This window comes from Dromiciops gliroides, chromosome 2 (genome assembly GCF_019393635.1).
Source record: "Dromiciops gliroides isolate mDroGli1 chromosome 2, mDroGli1.pri, whole genome shotgun sequence".
NCBI lineage: Eukaryota > Metazoa > Chordata > Mammalia > Microbiotheria > Microbiotheriidae > Dromiciops > Dromiciops gliroides.
Window position 1 is genome coordinate 638,721,447 of NC_057862.1, and position 20,343 is coordinate 638,741,789.

The following is a 20,343-nucleotide window of genomic DNA, read 5'->3' on the forward strand; positions in this document are numbered from 1 at the left end:
CACGGCCCTAGGGAGCCCTCTTGGGTCTGGGCCCAGTTTGCCCCTTTGTCTGGAAAGGGTCCTCTCTCTTACAAGGTAGGGTAGAGCGCCAGGCCTGGATTCAGGAAGACCTGAGTTCAATTCCAACTAGCTGTGTGACCCTGGGGAAGCCACTGCCTCAGTTTCCTCATGTAAAATGGAGATAACAATACCACCCCCTTTGATGGATTATTATGAGGACCAAATGAGATAATTATAACGTGCTTAGCCCAGAGCCTGGCACATAGTAGGTGCTTAATAAATTGCTTGTTGACTGACTGACTAAAAGCCCCAAGAGTCTTCCATGTGAACAAGGCAAAGCTTTCTGTCTTGGCTGAGTAAACAAGGCAGACCTTACCTCACCCCTCCTCAATGCCCCTGGCTCCCTCTCCCAGGACTCCTGGGAACCCACCCACTGGGGATGGGGCGGGGAACTTCAGGCTGCCCAGAGATGTTATTTGTTCTCCTGCAATTAAAATGTCAGGAAGGGCTCCCAGGGCCCCAGGATGCCAGGCCGCCAGGGCCCACAGGGCGGTGAGCCTGGGCCTGAGCCCCAGGCCTGAGGGAATTGTTCAGTTCCTTTGTCTAGGAGGAGCTGAGGACTCTTGGAGATCTCCTCGAAGAGGCCTTGGGGAAGTCAGAAACAACAGCTACACAGCTCTCTCCTTTGTGAGTCTGGGGCTCTCTTTGAGGCTTGTTGAGTGGTTGTTGTTGTTGTTGTTGTGGAGTAAAGCTGGGAGGTGGCGGAGGGGCAGCTCTCAAGGAAGGAAGATCCCTTAACTTTTCAGGACTCTGGAAAAAACAAGAAAAAGAAAAAGGCGCTAGGTTCAACATCCCCCAGACCCCTTTTAACTCACTATTCAACAAACACCGTTAAGCGGTAGAACAGCTAACATTGAACCATCTTAAGCTTTAAAAAAGTGCTTTTCTCACAGCTCTCCAGTGTGTCAGATAATGCAAATGTTTTTACCCTCCCCCCCTTCCCCCCCCTCTGCCCATTTTACAGATGAGGAAATTGAGGCTCTGAGAAATTAACCTGGTATGATCACCCTGCTGGTGTCCGACCTGGGATCTGAACTGGAATCCAGAGAACCCACACACTCCCCCATACCGGGGCGTGCAACCTGCTCCGTGCAAGGGGGAAGGTGTAAAAATGAGACACTGCCCCTGTGCTTGAGTTGCTTATGGCTCGGTAGGCTGTTCCAAGCACCACTTGCCGTCGGGAGAGGGAGATGAACAAGAGGTTTGGAAGTAGAGGTCCTGGGTTCAAATCCTGTCATTGCCATTTACTACTTGTGTGACCCTGGGCAAAATCCTTTACCTCCCTGGGCCTCAGTTTCCTCATTTTTATTTTTATTTTTTTATTTTAGTGAGGCAATTGGGGTTAAGTGATTTGCCCAGGGTCACACAGCTAGTAAGTGTTAAGTGTCTGAGGCCGGCTTTGAACTCAGGTACTCCTGACTCCAGGGCTGGTGCTCTATTCACTGCCCCACCTAGCTGCCCCTTTTTTTTTCTTTTTTCTTTTTTTTTTTAGTTTCCTCATTTTTAACATGAGAGGGTTGAGCTAGATGATGTCCAAGGTCCATTCCAGCTGAAGATGGATTATCTACTGGGATCTCTGTGGTTGCATTTATATCTATAACCCTGGCCCAACCTCCTCATTTACAGATGAGCAAACTGAGGCCCAGAGAAGGAAATGGGATTTGTCCAAAGTCACCCAGCTAGAAAAGAGCAGATCTGGAACTTGAACACACAGCCTTTGACTCCGCATTTACTCTCATCTCATGTTTGTGTTTGCATTTTTGTTGTTTTGTTTGTTTGGTTTTTTGGGGTGGGGCATTGAGGGTTAAGTGACTTGCCCAGGGTCACATAGCTAGTAAGGGTCAAGTGTCTGAGGCCAGATTTGAACTCAGGTCCTCCTGACTCCAGGGCAGGTGCTCTATCCACTGCACCACCTAGCTGCCTCTATGTGTCTGTATTTTTAGCAGCTAGAACAGTGCTTGGCACATATTCTTGTTGTTTTTTCAGTCATGTTCAACTCTTGCTGACCCCTTCTGGTGTTTTCTTGGCAAAGATACTGGAATGGTTTACCATTTCCTTCTGCTCATTTTATAGATGAGGAAATTGAGGCAAACAGGGTCAAATGACTTGCTTAGGGTCACACCTCTAGTGAGTGCCTGAGGCCAAATTTGAACTCAGGAAGATAGTCTTCCTGATTCCAACACACATTAGGTGCTTAATAAATGCTTGTGGACCGAATCTTTCCTCTTGACTATGCTGGCTCTCCTTTCAATTCACAGTGGATGCCGGTGGGACCTGTTTCCCTCAGATAAAGTTATAAAATATAAATATGTGGTTATATATGCTAACGTTTGTGCTTAGAGGACTGTGGACTAATGTGTGGACTGCGAGAGGGTGCTAATTGCTTAAACTGAGGGGGAGGGAGTTAAAAAGGCTCAAGATGATGAAAGAAAAGAAATTGAGAAAGGGGAGGATTCACAAAGCTTTAGGATTTGGTGTTAGCTGAAGGCCAAAGCAGCAGCTACCAGGGACTGTTTTATTCACCCAGGGGCAAGTAAATCAGCTGGAAAGCTTTTCAAAGCAGTACACTATAAGAGAAAATGTCTTGTTGAGAGAAGGACCTAGAGAGACGCCTCTTGGATGTGGGACATGGAGAGTCATACTTATTCCAAAGGCCAAGGATGGAGCACATTATCAGGTCCCTACCAAGCTGTTAAGATCAGTGGGACGGTAGATCAAAGAGTTAGAACTGGTTTAGGGCCCATCAGGTCTAACTTCTTCAAATTACAGATGAGGGAACTGAGGCTCAGAGAGCCTAAGTGACATCTACAGTTTACACGTTTAGTTAAGTAGCAGAACCTGGCACTTATGTGAGAACCAACCTAGATATGCCATGTTGGCTCTGGGCATTTTCACTGGCTGTCTCCCTTGGCTGGGACTCTCTCTCCTCATCTCTGCCTCCTGGCCGACTTCCATCAAGTCTCTGTTAAAGTTTGTGGGTTTTTTTTTTGTTGTTGTTGGGTTTTTTTTGTGGGGCAGTGAGGGTTAAGTGACTTGCCCAGGGTCATGCAGCTAGTAAGTGTCAAGTGTCTGAAGTCATATTTGAACTCAGGTCCTCCTGAATCCAGGGATGGTGCTTTATCTACTTGCACCACCTAGCTGCCCCAAGTCTTCGTTAAAGTTTAAAAAAAAATCCTTTGCCAGTCCCCCTTTTAACTCCAATGCCTTTCCTCTGAGATTATCTCCAGTTTATCCTGTATGTATCTTGTTTATACATAGTTGTCTGCATGCTGTCATCTCCCGTTAGATTGTAAGCTCCTTGAGGGCAGGGAATGTTTTTGTCTTTCTTGGTTGGGCCAGCACATAGTAGGTGCTTAATAAGTGCTTCTTGACTGACTGATAAATCTAGAGAAGCTTCACTGCCAGGGCCACATTGACTCAGGGGAGGTCAGCCATCCCATGGTAGCAGGGTACCCACACCAATGAAATCAGGAATCTTTGAAGTCCAGAACAATGATACTTGCTTACCTTTCTGTACAGCTTTTCCTACAATAACCCAGCCAGGTAGCTAGTACCAATGTTATTTCCATTTTACAGATGACCATAATGAGTCTCGTAAGGGTTAAATAAGTTGCCCAGGGGGCAGCTAGGTGGGACAGTGGATAGAACACCTGCCCTGGAGTCAGGAGGACCTGAGTTCAAATCCTGCCTCAGACACTTAACACTTACTAGCTGTGTGACCCTGGGCAAGTCACTTAACCCCAATTGCCTCACTAAAATAAATAAATACATAAATACATAAATAAATAAGTTGCTCAGGCAGGGGCAGAACTGGAATGAAAAGGTAGGTCTTGGGACTCCAAGTTCAGCGCTTCTTCCACTTAACCTCGCAGTGTGTGGAACAAGTGTGACTTCAAGGCCAGGGTTCTTTCCTCTCATGGGAATTCTTAGAAGTGAGGGGAAGGGGAACCCCAACAAAAACGAAAGTGATGGAAGTGTCAGGCAGCTGGCAGAATGTGATTTCAATTTGGAACCTAGGGAGGTTGATGTCTGGGAACCAATCCAACTTGGACGTAGCTTCTCCACGGAATGGTGGCTTTGAGGTGGTTGGGGGGCAGGCAGTGCTTGGCAGGGGACTGAGATGAGTAGGCCAGGAGCCCCAGCCTTGCATTAAACTAGGCTGGGTGACAGTGTGAATTTATTTATTTACGTGAAGGCACATGTAGAGCATTGTGCATACCGTCAGTCAGCAAACGTCTATTAAAGCACCTACTGTGAGCTATACACTCTGATAAGCTCTACGAATACACAGTACCTGCCCTCAGGGAGACAACGTGCAAACAATTGGCACAGGAAATAATCAACAAAAATGATTGGGGGGGCGTCTTTGTCCAGTAATTGGCTTAGCCAGAGTTACGCAAAGGGGGAAGCGCAGACATAGATCCTCCGTCCATAGTCTCCAAGATCCCCAGTTCTCCGAAGAGCACAAAACCAGCGGGAGGTGAGATTCGAACTAAGGGTCCGAACCCACTCTTTTCCTCCCCGGCTCACAGGACCCAGGAGTCTCTATATCCTCCGTCCCCCACTCAAGGCTCCGGGGTCCCTTAGTTCTGCCCACATTCCGCTTTGTCCAATCAGGAGCAGGCTGCCCACCCAATAAGGCGTGTTCTCTTCTCCCATTGGTAGTTGGTACATTCTGCCTCCAATAAGGGGCAGTTTACTTCCCTTCTCTCACTTCCCCGGAGTTAGGAGCGGACTCATTCTGCTCACCGCTTCATAACCTTTTTGTCTTGGGGATTAGATAGGAGGAGATACTGAGTACGACGGTTCTTCCCGGGACCTCCGCAGGCTCAGAACTACAACTCCCGGCAGGTCGCGCAATCTCTACGCCTTTGGGATCACGTGGTTTCCTCCCCTCGTTTTCCGCTCCCCCCTTCCCTTCCTCCTTCCCCCACTGTCCCTTGCCCCTCGGGCGCCTCGAGTCACGCGGGTTCAGTGACTTGTCGAGAGCTGGGAAAGAGGGCGGGGTCTGAGGGGCCCGAACGCTGCACCGGTGGCCAATGGGATGGGTCGAGCGCGGGGCGCCCTTCTCCGCCCTCGGCCGTGCGCGCGCAGGCGCGGGGCTGGAGGGGCGGGGGAATCCAGAGCGGGGCAGGAGCGCGCCCGGCGGCGGCGGTGTAGGCGGCGGTTGGGGGGCGGGTGGCGGTTGGAGGCGGAGGCGGCCCAGCTGAGGGGCGGCCGCGCTTACTTGCTCCCTCACTCCCTAGCGTTGACAGGCAGCAGGCCGGAGCCCGGGACGAGGCCGGGAAGTTTGCGGCGGAGCCAGGCATGAAGCGGCGCTGAGGCGAAGGCGAGCCGACCCGAGCCCAGCCTCCGCCGCCTGAGGAGAAGGCGCCGCCGCCGCCGCCGCCGCCGCCGCTGCCGCCGCCGCTGCGAGTCCCCGGCCACGCCGATGACTACTGCAAACTGCGGCGCCCACGACGAGTTCGACTTCAAGCTCATCTTCGGGGAGGACGGGCAGCCGCCGCCGCCGCCCCAGCCCCCGGGGCCAGCAGGTGAGGACGCCCCCCGACCCCTCCCCGCTCCACCCACCCACTCCCCCATTCCCCCCGGGCCTGCTTGCGGGGCCCGGCCGGGAGCCTGCGTGGACCGGGCAGCGCTAGAGACCGAGGGACGGAGACGGGGGGAGGGGTAGAAAAGAGAGGAGGGGCGGGGGGAAGGTAGACTGGGGGTATGGCTGCCCTGCCGGGAAGTGTGAGTACGTATGAAATTGGGGGGGGGGCACGGCTTGATTGCTTGCTTGGTGGTGTGTGTGTGTGTAAGTGTGCGTGCAGAGCGTGGTTTTACTACTCGGTTGTGTGTGCCATGATTTTACTACCGGGCTCCGTGTCTGTGTGTGTGTGTGTGTGTGTCTGTGTGTCTGTGTGTGTGTGTATGGATGGATCTAAGGAGGAGGGGTTACAGGAGGGTTAAGCTCGTCCCCTGCCCGGCCCAAATAAACCTTCCCACTTCGGTATCTCCGGATTTGCAAACTCCCCTAAGCTCCTCGGTGTTGTGGAGATAAATGTCCGTCTGCTTCTTCACGTTGAAAGGTGTCAGATACATGCAAGATGTTGTAATAAGCCTGTGTTTTTCTTAGGACCCTAATGATTTGTGTTTAGCAAATCCACTTAATGGAGAGAAGACCAGGTGGTGCAGGCAGATAACCTCTCCTGGCCTCAGTTTCCTCTCATCTGTAAAATGAAAGTGGGGATCAGATCACTTTTCAAAGGCCACTTTCATGACTCAACTCCACAAACCCCTGTTTTCTCTGTTAGGGAAAGTGAAAAATAACTGTCACAGAGTTGTAGTCATCGTTATTTTGGTTACTTTTCTCTATTTTATTCTTACTGCTTAATTTGGAATAATTTTTTTTATATGAGGTTTTTTAATTTATCGGACACAAAAACCTGCTTCTGCTTCAGTCTTAAATGCTGTGTGGACCATTGAGGGTGGACCGATGACATTTTTTCCTTGATAAAACTTAGTCTTGGTAGAAAGTTGTGGATTGAAAAAAGTACTTCAATCTCCTATTGTAAAAGTTGTCTGTGTTTTCTGTAGCACAGTAGTAGTTACCAGTGGTTTTTATATTTCAAAGACCAAAGTGCAGTAAGAGAAAACATAAAAGAACATTACTGATATGGAAGTAACATGCTGCAACTTAAAATGAAACGATTAACACTTCAATTTGGGATGCCATTTGGTAGAACAAATGCAAGATTAAGAACAGATTTTAAATGTTCTGTTTTATTGACCCTGCCAAGAATAGTTCAGTCTTCCATACCTTTTTGGGGTGGAGCATATTGCTAAGAAACTAGTGAGACTATCCTTTGAAAATTTATGCTTTTTGGGGAAGTACATTGTTTATTGTGCTTTGTAGAAGTTGGGGTATTTAGCAATTTGTGAGTATGTTGGTGAAATCTGTATTTTGTTCTGCCAAATAGATAAGAATTGTTAATAGCCTATTTTAATATTACATATTTATGTAAATCTAGACCATCTATTTGTTTGTTTTTGTATGAATATCATATTTATATGGTGGCATATATTTTTCAGGCAAATTTTTCAAAAGAATAATCAACTGTTACAAGACTTCATTATTTTAGTTGAATATCACACCTAAAATTACATTCCAGAACGTTAGGGATGGCAATACTGATAATCAAGGGTAAGTTGTTTATAGATGAGATAACTGAATTCCAGAACGTTTGTAGACTGTTTATTTGAAAGAATAAACAAAAACCAAAAGTGTTCTGAAGGTGTAATTGGTATTAATAGAACAAAAATTTTTGTAAGTTGATTTTGTTCAAACATTCTGAGAATGCTTAAATGTTTTTCCATAAGAAAAAGTTCATTATGAAAGGCACATAACCTCTACTATAACTAGTTGACTAGTTTACAAGGAGTTTTGGAGGGAGGAGAGACCAGTGCATTACTCAGAATCCCCTGTAATAGTTGTAAGGAAGCCTGAGCAGCTTCTGATGGAAACTGCTTGACTGAGTGCTCTTGTGACCTAGCTTGGAATCCTGAGTGTGGTAAACCTTTAATTAGGCTTCTTAAATGTGCATTTGTATGGTATAAAATGAGACTAGAGCCAGGTAGAGGAGTTAAGCAATAAATTACTTGATTATTGTCACCTTATGTGAGAATTATATTTACATATATCAGAATTGTAGTGGCTACACAGTAGATTGTGCTTGTCAACAGTCATTATTTTGAGCACTTTTTAAAAAAAAAATAAATCTTCACTGCTAAATACCTTTTTCGGCATTACAAAGACTTTGTAATAGTAAGTAGTCTCAACCCAAAATATACTTAGATTTTCATAGGTAATTGGAATTAAACACTTTTGTTCCAGAAGAAATAACTCAATCTTTGATTTCTTCCAGCTCTAAATTCAATGATTCCCAGCAGCAAGCATTTAATGATAAATATTATTTGTCTATATACGTATTCCATGTAAAGCTATCTTTTATCTTTATGCCAAAAGAAGATCGTGATTAAGGTAAAAAAAAAAACTATTGTGTATTCATTCATTCATTGTTTCTGAAAACAGCTTTCCCGATTATAATGGGAGAACCCTCTGATGTATTCCATCCTTTTTTGTTTTGACCGTGAAAATCATTTTATTGATTTTTGTTTTTTAACAGCAAAGGAGGACGCATTTTGCAATTATGGTATGAACATTGAGGCTTATACTTCACCAGGGTTTTGATATATCTTCATTTTGAGTTTATTTACATTGTTGCAGTTAGTATGTTTTTCTTTTATTTCTATATCACTTCATATACGTCTTTCCATATCTCCTCTAAATTGTTCATATTCATCATACCTTATGATGTATGTATGCTATACTGTTATGTCCATCTTCCATAATTTGTTCTGTCTTTCCACAATCATTGGGCACTTTCTTGCTTTTTGCCTTTTTGTCATTACCAATGATAATTCTATGAACACTTTTGCATATATGATTTTGCTTTTGTAGCCTCCTTTGGGGTATAGTTCTGGATCAGTGTTGAGATGGCTTAGGGCAAAGATTGTGAACAATTAGGAATTTTTCTTGCATGATTCTAAATTGTTTTCCAGAGCAGTTGAACTGTTCACAAGTCTACCTTCCCTAATTCAGTGGGCAGAGTTTTCCATATTTTAACATCTTTGCTAGTTTGATAAATATGAGGGAATACTTCATGGTTATTCTAATTTTCGTGATGGTTATTATTTCTTGGTTTGAAAATTGTTAATACCCTTTGACCATTTATCTCTTGGGTATACATCTTTTTATGTCAAATCTTAATTAAATTAGGTATTTATCAGCTATTTAATGCAAAGATTACCCCCCACCCCAGCCTCCTGATTTTAGCTTCATTGCTTTTTTGGGGGTATTCAAAAGCTTTAAAAGATTAATATAATTGTCATGTTTTGTATGACTGCACATGTATAACCTATATCAAAATACTTTCTTTCTCAAGGGGAGGGCGGGAGAGAATTTGGAACTCAAACTTTTTTTTTTTTTGGTTTTGAGGGGCAATGAGGTTTAAGTGACTTGCCCAGGGTCATACAGCTAGTAACTGTCAAGTGTCTGAGGCTGGATTTGAACTCGGGTCCTCCTGATTCCAGGGTCAGTGCTTTATCCACAACTCAAACATTTTTAAAACAAATGTTAAGATTGTTTTGATGTGTAGTTGGGGAAAAATAAAAATAGAAAACTAGAAAAATATAATTATGATTGTAGTATGATTTCTTGTATTTTTTTGTTTGATGACAGATCTTTCCCTTATCCATAATTGTAAAAGATAGATCCTTCCATTCTCTAGTTTTCCTTATGGCCTGGCTTTTTAATTTTTAAAATGCAAATCCATTTGGAAATGTGGCATAAGATGTCCTGATTGTGTGTTTCAGTATAACATATGTTTCAAGATAGTTATGATTTTAAAGAATGTTAAGATTTATCCCAAGAATCCCACACAATCCTAGTATGTTGGAGGTGGAAGAGACCTTAGATGCTCACAGGGGCATAGTGACCTGCACAAGGTCATTGTAAGTCATAAAGGGAAACCCTTTTACACTCTTTTTTGCACTTTAGATTTATTATCAAGAGGAACAGTTAACAAATTCAGGGATTAAAATTTATCTGCACATGAAGTCAACATACATTTTGATGTTCATTGTTTTGAGCTTTGAATTAATTATCATTTGAAGCAACCAAAAGTGAGTTTAACAGATTTGCCTTTAGGATGAACTTGCCTGGTAAATTGGGCTATAACAGTTTTTAGGATTCAGTACAGTATTTTTGTTAAATATTCTTTCTTGCCCTTAAGCACGAAGGCTTGTTACAGAGAGGAAGCTGATGAAAAATCCTTTGTTTTTTGGTAGGCCCCATTTGTCCCAGTTTGTCAAATTACAGAAGATGTGTATTGTGTGAGCACACCCTAGTCTGTCTGATGAGCTAGTGTGGTTTTACATCTTGCTAAAAGTTTGAGGGGCCTTTACCACAACTGAATCTCCATTTGTTCTCTAATTAGAGTGTTAATCATAACCTACACAGAAAGGGAGATTTCTGTTCCTGTAGAAGCCCTAATGGCCACTTGCTTAAGTTTATTTTGGTACCTTTTAAAAGTGGACATTTGAAAGTTGAGGGAGGAAGAGAAAGCAAACCAAAGGACTTAAGTTTCTGTATTAAAATTGTTAGAAATGAGCATTTCAGTGTAACCTGATGTTTCTCTGAACTGTTTTTAATCATACACAAACATAAATATGCTCCTATGAACACTTTTTACCTTTGCTCTTTCAAAGTGGTGTTTTATTAAATGAAGCTGCTTGAAATGAAAAGAGAATCAGTGTTTTCTTGCAAAAGCTTACTGGCTTCCTAGATTTATAATGTAAGGTCCAAACTGAATTAAGCAGCTGCTTTGGTTTTAAATTTGCATTATCTTTTCCCTTTTTAAAAATCTTAGACCTAGTTTTCAAGTACCATACTTCAAATACTAAGTAGGGAACTTAAAATAGTATTCAGTGTAATTCATTAGTAATACTGTGGATTAACATGATTTATTCATTTCCAAGGGCAGCTTCCTTGATGAATTTTTGTGAACTTATCTTAGGGCTCTAATTTAGTTTGACATTTCATTATCTTTATTTTTATGTTTCATTCTTTGAATATGCAGATTCATTATTTTTTTTCTTCTGTTGCTATTTGTTTCCCCTAGCATAAGTATTGAATATCTAGATCTAAATAAAAATTACTAAAGAAGTTGCTAATATTAGGGAGCTCTGAAGTGAAATGTTAGCCTACCCTTCCCCCCCCCAGTTTGATTCTGCAGTTACCTCATTTACTATTTTCTTTGTTTTTTTTTCTTAAAGCAAAATCATTGGCCTAGTATAATTTTTTTTTTTGTTGAGATGTAAAAAAAATATTTAATTGTAGGCAAATATCTTAAGAGCTACCCTTTTTCCTCTAAAACTACATTCCTTCTATTGTACTGTTGAGGGAAATTTTTATTTTCATAATTTTTTTATTATTAGAATTCATATTCTTAAGAGAATGAAAACGATATTAGACATAAAAAGAATTCTTTTCCTTTATTCATTATGTAGTAACTTTGTTTTACTTGTGTAAGCTTTGGGATTATTTACATTATAGGGCTTTAACATTTTCTTTAAATGATACTAAGACATTTCCCTACCACAGCATCTTTTGCTTTAAAAACAATCTGAGAGTAACATAGACAGTTATGTGAATATATCCAATTTAAAGTCTTGCATGATTTGGAATATTTGATTTCTTTAGCTTTTCTTACTCTGTTTTGTTTTGTTTTTTATCTCAGTTTCATTTTCTCTTCCATCACAAGCCTCTAGCTATAGGCAAAAATTATTTATTAGCATTTTGCTTATTTGTTTTAAAAGAACATTTGTTTTCTCTTTTTATATTTTTTGCTGTAAGAGATGACCCTTTGGAAGGGAAGTGGAGGGGGGATAAATTGGGAAATTTATGTGGTTCAAAAACAAAATATGAAAATAACTAAAAAATAAAGGGCATTTACCCAGCTAACCTGTTTTCTAGATGTGCTTTAATGTTGCTTACATGTGAAAATCTTAGGAAGTATAGAATGAAGATGATGACAATGATGACCACATCCTGGTCTAAATAGTGCCTAGATGTGCCAGGCGCTGTGCTAATTATCTCATTTGATCCTCACAACAACCCTGGGATTGAGATGCTTTTATTATCCCTATTTTACAATTGAGGAAACTGAGGCAAACAGTGGTTAAGTGACTTGCCCAAGGTCACACACAAAGCAAGGGTCTGAGGCTGAATTTGAACTCATGTCTTCCTGACAACAGGCCTAGTGTTCTATCCATTTTGCCACCTAGCTGCCTCAGATAATAAAGATAGATTCCTTTGGCAAGGAGAAAGAGAACTTCTTAACTTCTTTTCTGTAGAAACTTAATGATGTGTTTGTACATCTCATTATGTATGTATTAGATTCATATTACTGTACCGTATTTTAATCATATGTATAAAGCCTCTTGAGGTTGAATAAAGGTAGAATCTATAAGATTCTTGGTAAGTTTCACTAAGAAGAATTTAATTTTTATTAAAAATTTTTTATCTTATTTTAGAGCTCTAGGTGCACATGGGATTTATGCTAATGAGCATCAATTAGTAATTGAGGAATAACTTAAATTTGTATTGGTGTTGGGTCCTTTTATGTAAATATTGGGGGGGGTGCCTTTAAAGGATCTCGTGTTGCCAGTTTAAAAACCTCATTATAATTAGTACTGTTAACTGAGTTCTTTCTTTGACTTTTCCCTTTGCCAAATTACAGAAGAAATTCTTTGGCATTTTTCCCAGTCCCACTGTTAAGAGGAGTACTATGTACTGAGGTTACAGTTGTATTACATGTCATAACATTAAAACCTTTATCATGTATGTAGCAACTGCTAAAGCTTTGTAGGTCTTTAGTAAGAATTGTACCTTAAACTCAAAGAGTTGATTTAGTGTCACAAGAGAAATAAATCTCAGGCTTAAGAAATCATTCAGCATTCTTCAGTTAGAATTGATTTTGACCAAATTCTATTACTTCTGACATTATCCATCTGTTTATATTTAAATATACATTAAGGGTGCTAATTCTCTTTTTTTTTTGTGAAGCAGTATATATAGTTAACACTTTTGATAAGATATTTTAAAATTATTTTTCATTGCTGGAGATAGTAATAAAATGGCTGCAGTGTTTTACAAAACATTTTGTTTACTGTTCAAATTATGTGGATTAGAAAAAATTGAACGTGAAGGAAATTACTTTTCAGTTTTGCTGGTGGAATGACAAATGATTCTTCATTACAGTATTTAGCTTTAAATAAGGGAGTGGTGTAAGAGTCGATAGTATTGCTCTCAAAAGATGTGAGAAACATGAGTAGGTTGGTCCTCATTTGATAGTAAGCAGCAGTTTGACTGTTCACAGCAGTAACATAAATAAGGGAGGTGTTGTCTAAAGCTGCCCTGGTGGGTCAGGGGAATAGACATAGCAGACTTGGCAGAAAGCCTGGCCTCTAAAACAACATCCAAGTCATCACATTTGCCCAGGCACGCCATGTGAGGTTCAAATGACGGTGGAATTTAAGATGAGCGAAATGATCAGTGTGGCTTAGGAGAAGCTTTTGAACAAGCCATCATTTACTCAAACTTCACATGGATTTGCTTGTGTTTTTAGTATTTGTGTGTGGTTTATATGATTTTATTGTCCAGTTCTCACCTGCTTGAGTTGTTAAACTCTTGTAGACTGGCAGAATTTGTCTGGCTTCAGGAAAGAGAAACAAGTAAACTTGTAAGATTTAGACTGCTTTATGATTGACAACCTACAGAAGCTGAAACTTAATCACTGTCAGGGTAGTTGAGTATCCTAGTATCACTACTGCTGGAAAGGGAATTGCAAATTTAGGAAAGCCAGCAAAATCCCAAATAAACTGGAGGGGTAGCTTTCAAATATAACTGGGTAGTGTCAGTATGCTTTGTACCACAACAGGTGAGGCAGTTTTGTGGATGTGTATGTGTAAATGACGTGGATATTTTGAACATTTTGTTGAATTGTTATTAGTCTTATTGGTTTTGTACTAGTCAAATCAGGTATAAAATTGGTTTAACTTGAAATCTTTTATAGCAGAACTCTTCCATTGTTGATTGTTTTGTAAGAGAGAATACTGAAGGCAAAAATCTTTTTAAAAAAAGTTTTTCATTAGAGCAACCAGTAGTCAAAGAATTTTGAATAATAGCATGCGACTTGTACTTAAATGTATATATATATTTTAACTGTACAATGCTTTTATTTAATTGCTTAAAGCCCTTATTTTGCCCACTTTCACAATAGTTCATAGAACAATAATCTTAGGGGTACCACTTGGTAAATAATAGTTTCTCATTATTGCTATAATACTGGGACCCTAAATGTATGTTTTTCATTAAATTGTATTTGGGAAATATTTACTGTAAAGGCCTTTTAACTAAATAGATTTTTTGCTAATTGCTCAAGTCCTTTTAAGTTCCAAGATAGTATAGTATAGTATAGGAAAAACACCCATTCTACCCCTACTCCCAAAGGATTATGTAATTAAAATAATAAAATGTCAAGTTGAGTATAGTTTTTATTGGTTTATTTAGTTATATAGTAAAGAATTAAGCAAGGCATATGTTGTTTGTAAAATCTTACGCTAATTCATCTTAAAATCTTACTGTGTAAGTATTGGGATTGAGGGTTTGTTGGAAGTATATGGGGATACAAATTGCTTAGATGGTGTACTATTGAGCAGCTCATCCATATTATCTATGTGGTTGTAGGTTGTGTGTTTGTTTCTTTTGAGAGGGGAGAAAATTCTGGTTTATAGTTTAGTGCTTTACTTGCCCAGCCTGCCCAGGTGTTATTGAGATGGAGAAAACATTTTTCAAACATTTATATTTTTATTTTTCCTTTAAATTGATCAGTAGTATTTGTATAGAAGGATAGAATTTTGGTGGTGCTGTTGTCTGAATTTTCTCTCGTGATTTTCTGAAATTAGAATGTTCCTTTGGGTTACAAGGTTAGTTATCATTTGTCAGAGTTGTAAGATTATTGAAATGGATGTTTTGGTGTCTCTTAAAAGGGATAAAGTCAGGAATAATGGACACAAATAGATTTTTTTTTTTGAAGCAAATAGCATCAGTTTTTTAGGTTTTCCCATTGGTGAGAAGAACCATATGCAGTACTAGGAAAAGCAACATTTTTATTGTGTTAGTAGGTCATGTATGAAAGCATATTGAAGGGGAAAAAAGATAATGTGATACATACATTTAAGATACTATTTTTATTATTGCAGCATCACAATATTAAGAACATTTAGTGAATATTCCACCTGCAATAACCACTTAAAAATATTTCTTCTGGGGGGCAGCTAGGTGGCACAGTGGATAAAGCACCAGCTCTGGATTCAGGAGGAAATGAGTTCAAATGTGGCCTCAGACACTTGACTAGCTGTGTGATCCTGGGCAAGTCACTTAACTCTCATTGCCCTGAAAAAAAAATTCTTCTGTTGGGAGACTAGGGTTATAACATTTTCTTGCTATCTAGGTTACATGTCCTCCCTGTTTCACCCACCCCTTAGTTTCTATCATTTTGTAGAGGCTCAGTGAAGGTGGCTGTGCTTGGGTTCAAGAAGTCTAGGAAAGAATCCTGCTTCAGGTAGCTTACTGGTTTTGTTATCTTGGGCAAAACACATAACTGCTTGGCACCTCACTATTTTTTAACTGAAGAATGAGCTTAGTATTTGTATAATCTACTTTACAGGACAGTTAGGACAAAAGTGCTTTGCAAATCTTAGATATGTATTATAAGTGAAATTTTTAAAAAATCTGTTTAGTCTATCATTGTTTAATTCTGATGCTGTTTCCTGAATAATATCTATTTTTACCTTTTCTCTTATTCTTGAGGCTAAATTCTGGGTCTAAATCTTTTGTCTCATTTGGACTGTTATTTTCTTTACATTTGCTCATGTTCACTTTTTTTTTTGAGGCAGTTGGGGTTAAGTGACTTGCCCAGGGTCACACAGTAATTGTTAAGTGTCTGAGGCCAGGAATTTGAACTCAGGTCCTCCTTAATCCAGTGCCAGTGCTCTATCCACTGCCCCACATCTTCACCTTTGAAAGTCACTGTGACAAGGCCATATTCAATTCTGGTTGGTTCATCAGGACCAAACTCCCACCAGCTGTTAATAGATGCCTTTACCATATTTTCCCAACTCCATTGCAGAGGCAAGGGTGCACATTTATGGAATATCGTGTGTGTGTGTGTGTGTGTGTGTGTGTGTGTGTGTGCGCGCGCGCGCATGTGTGAGCAGGTGTACAAACTCGTCCAGGTTTTTTATTTTGGGGTGGTGGTGGATGTGTTTATCAGGTTCACACGTGGAATATTGTGTGTGTATATGTGTATGCATACATCATATATGTATATGTGCACACATAAATATAGGGTCAAAGTGTTTTTTTGGGGGGATGTATTTATCAGTTTTGCTGGTTTTTTGGGGAGCAGATTCTTTTAAAATATTATAAGGGATGGTTTTCTGAGAAGGGGAGGGATGCAGGGAAAATGTAAGAGATATAAATAAATAAAAGTCTATTTTTAAAAGTGCTTTTACCATGTCTTAAGTAAATCATCTTCATTTTTCTACCTACTCTCCTGCTTTTTATTTACCTTCTACCCATCTGTCAGAGTAAACTATTTCTATCTTTTTAGATCATTGAAATTTAATTTTTCTTATTAAATGCAAGTTTATGAAGCATCTCTGATTTTACCAGTGTTTCCACCAAGGTCAGAATACAGATTGCAGTTCAACTATGGTTTAGTAGATAAGTGCTAGGGAATTTCCCAAAGCACAATAGAAACTAAGTGACTTACCCTGGTTACACAGCTCTTACGTGTCAGGTGGAATTTAATCGAAACAAGTCTCTGTAGTTCTAAACCTAACACCTTATTGACTATGCTACACTGCCTCATAAAATATTTCTTTAAAATGCATTTTAAACTTAGTAGCATTGGCCACACAAAAATAAAAACTCCTTGCACACAAAATGATAAACACTGTTTATAATTCACTTTTTAAAAAGTTACCTGTGATTCTGTCAATATAGAAAACTCCCCTTTCCATTAAATTGTAAGCACCTTGAGGACAGAGACTGCCTTGTGCCTTTCATTCTATCTTTAGCAGTTAATTCAGTACCTGACTCATGGTAAGCACTTAATAAATGCTTATTGACTGGGACTCCTGGAGTTTGTGACTTGCCTATAGTTATACTGTGTATCAGAGGCAGGACCTTCTCTCTCTAGTGTACTATACTACCTCTCACAAGTCCAGATCACAATTTTTAAAGGTAAATATTAATTTTGAAAAGATACTGTTTGCTTGTATGTCTCCTGGGGCAGCTAGGTGGTACAGTGAATGGAGTGTGGGTCCTAGAGTCAGGAAGACCTGAGTTCAAATATGGACTCATACACTTAATAGCTGCGTGACCTCAGGCCAGTCACAACCTCTGTCTGCCTTGATTTCCTCGAGTGTAAAATGGGAATAATAATAGTACTTGCTTTGCAGGGTTGTTGTGAGTATTAAATGAGATACTATTGACAAAGTGCTTAGCATAGTGCCTGGCCTATAGTAGGTGTGGAATCAAATATTTTCTTCCTTCTCTTGTGAATTGTTTTTCTTTTATGTATTTTCAGATTTTGTTGCTTTGTTGTCTTTACATTGTAGTTATTGTTTAGCAGTTCCCTAATTGTGACACTTGGGTTGTTTCTTCTTTATTTTGCTATTACTAATACTGGTGCTGTGAATTTTTACACACACACACACACACACACACACACACACACACACACACACACACACGGCTCTCTGTCTCCTTTTGTTTAACATTAACATCCTCAGCACTTACTAGTGAGATCAGTGGTTCAAAGAGTATGAGGAATTTTGAAGCTTTGATTGCTAATTGGAAAGCTAATATTGCTTTCCAAAAGGATTGTGCCTTTTCATTTCTGTGCTGGCAGTGTCAAGGATCGTATATTTTTCTACATCCTGGCCAGCATTGAATTTAACATTAAAAGAAAAATCTCTTTAACGGTTTAATGTATATAAGATGCTATGATTATAGATCTTTATAGCTGATCTAGTCCAGCTAGCTCACTTTAGAGAAGAGGAAGTTGAGCCCCAGAGAGAGTAAATGACTTGTAGAACTGGTATTTTTAATTCAGGTATCCTCAAATTGACCAGTGTTCTTTCCATGATATCACACTGCCTATATCTGTGTTGTTTCATATCATTCTTTCTCTTGTTCGGTTAATAACCGTTCCTGTTAGTCATTATTAAAAGACCTTTGAAAAATTACTTTCTACAGAGCCTTTAAAATTAACTGGAAATGAAGTATTTTGTGAGTTCCTTTCTCTAATGATGATAGCAATAATAAGCATTTATGTAGCACTTTAAGGTTTGCAGAGGGATCTTTATCTTCATAGCAACCCAAGGAGATAGGTGTTATTATTTTCCCCGTTTTATGAATGAAGACACCGAGGCAAAAAGAAATTAAATGCCTTGGCTCAGGTCACACAGCTAGTCAGTGTCTGAGGCAGAATTTGAACTTAGGTCTTCCTCTATCCATTGTGCCACCTACCTCCCTCCTGATTCTGATGCAATATACATAACTCTTAGGGATCATCTACATTTTTCATGACCTCTTCCCCACCTCAGCCACACACAAAGATGATCATACCCTGGATCTTGCCATCACCCACAAATTTACCACTTCTTTGTGATGAATCCTGAAATTCTCTTATCTGATCATAATCTCTTGGCTTTCCATTTTTCCCTTTGCCTTTCAGTACCAAACTCTGCTCTTTGTCTACACCATGACCTCTATTTCCTCAACCCTTCAGTTATTATCCTAGTTTATCAACCCTTCACCAGTTATACTCTGCTTCTACACCTCTCTTATCAACTCATTATCTCTAAAGTGGCTCTTCCAATCCTTGTCATTCCTCTTCACACCTTCCATGGCTTCCTTTCTCCTATCCTCTCAACTGAGAACATTCATTTCATATTTTATTGAAAAAAATTGAGGCCATTTGCTGAGAGTTCCCTCTTCTTCCCTCCTCCTCATCTTACATCACTTGATAAGTGCTTAATAAATGATCATTGGCTAACTGAAAGAGTATGCCAGCTCCTTTAGCTAGTGCCCATGCCCGTCCTTTCTACCTTCTGTCCTAAATCTGCTTTCCATTTTCATTAAGGTCAGTGATAGTTTTCATCCACCTCCTCCTTTGTCCTCAGAACATCACCAGCACCCTCTCATTCAAGGCATAGGCATAAGGATATTTGAAAGCTGACTCCCTAATCTTCTCTCCCTCTTTCTCTTTTCTGCCTTTTACTTCATCTTTATGAAATCATATTTTTTTTTGGCAGGGGGGAAATTGGGCCTTGTCTTTCTTCTAGAGGAAGTACTAGCCCCTGATTGCTTCTTCTTCAGTGGAATCAACTAATCAGGTCTGGTGAGTATTGGGAGGTTTAGTTTAGAAGGACAGTTTTAGTTTTTTGCTTTTCATTTATAAGTTTAATAAAGTATATATGCTTTTGGGGACTGTTTGTCTTTTTTTCCTCCCCACATTCTTAGTCTTTAGGTAGGTTTCAAAGGAAAATGCTGATTAATATAGGACAGCATAAAAGGTAGAATGAGTGGAGAAGAAAAACCAAACTGCTGGTATATTTTATAGAATCTGAGGATGTTTGTTTGAAGATGCCTTGAGACTAGCTGGTTTGAAGGCAAGTTATCAATCTCCTGTCCACTCATGATTGTAATGTTTGGCTGTATGTGAATGTCTACTAGGCATGTGTCCCGAACCCTGCACTGGGTAAATGATTCAACTGCTTTTATTAAAGATCTCCAGTGGGAAAGACTTTACAACTTTTTTCATGTTCCTTGGCTAATGAATCTGATTATCAAAATGGCACTTGGTTAATCTCTTCTGTTTCATTTTAAACTTTTTCTTTTTTGGTTTTCCATGGATACAGAAAACTGGTCAGCATCCATAGAACCTCTTTGGATCTTGATGATGATTAAGTTCTTCTTCCTTCTTCCTCCTCCTCCTCCTCCTCCTGCTCCTTCTTCTACTACTACTACTACTACGGTTAACTGATTTGTCCAGGATCACACAGCTAGTAAGTGTATGATGTTAGATTTGAACTCGAGTCTTCTTGATTCCAGGGAGATGCTTATCTACTGTTCCACCTAGCTGCCCCAAAGATTATTGTCTAGATTTAGCCTTTTCTTTTTCAGGTTAATTCTTCTGTCATCTAAATGTAATTTTATCCCAGGGTTTTTTCTTGCTCCCTTAGAGACTTATGTGTCTGGTGTGTCATGGAGGGCATTCCTTTTGTGCATGAGTTGGACTAGATGGCCCCTTAAGTCCATGACAACTGTCAAATTCAGCAGTTTTGACAAGGTGATTCTTCTTTCTTTTCAAAACCTTGTCCACTGTCTTGACTTCAAAGATTGCTTATTTGTGAATGGCTACCAAGTCTTGAGCTCTCTCTCTTATTAATGTTAATACCACATGTTCAGCTGCCTTTTGGACAGCTTCACCTTGATATCTTGCCAGCAACTCAGACTTTGAACATGTTTAATTTTGAATTCATCTTTCTTATCCAAATCTTTCTCATTCTAATTTCCCCATTTCTTTCTTTTCTTTTTTTCTT

At 39.9% G+C, this 20,343-nt stretch overlaps 1 protein-coding gene across 2 annotated transcripts in view; it reads left to right on the plus strand.

The window, feature by feature from the left end:
* The first annotated feature begins 4,855 nt into the window (after positions 1 to 4,855).
* NFATC3 (nuclear factor of activated T cells 3) overlaps positions 4,856 to 20,343 on the plus strand; it is a 166,052-nt gene continuing 150,564 nt past the window's right edge. Inside the window, exons 1-2 of one of the 2 annotated variants that reach the window (XM_043983369.1) lie at positions 4,856 to 4,911; positions 5,307 to 5,594. In XM_043983369.1, coding sequence (XP_043839304.1) covers positions 5,492 to 5,594 — 103 coding nt within the window. In that variant the 5' untranslated portion in view covers positions 4,856 to 4,911; positions 5,307 to 5,491. Of the gene's footprint in view, positions 4,912 to 5,216; positions 5,595 to 20,343 lie in introns of those variants that run through there. The other variant, XM_043983370.1, reaches the window with a different exon arrangement.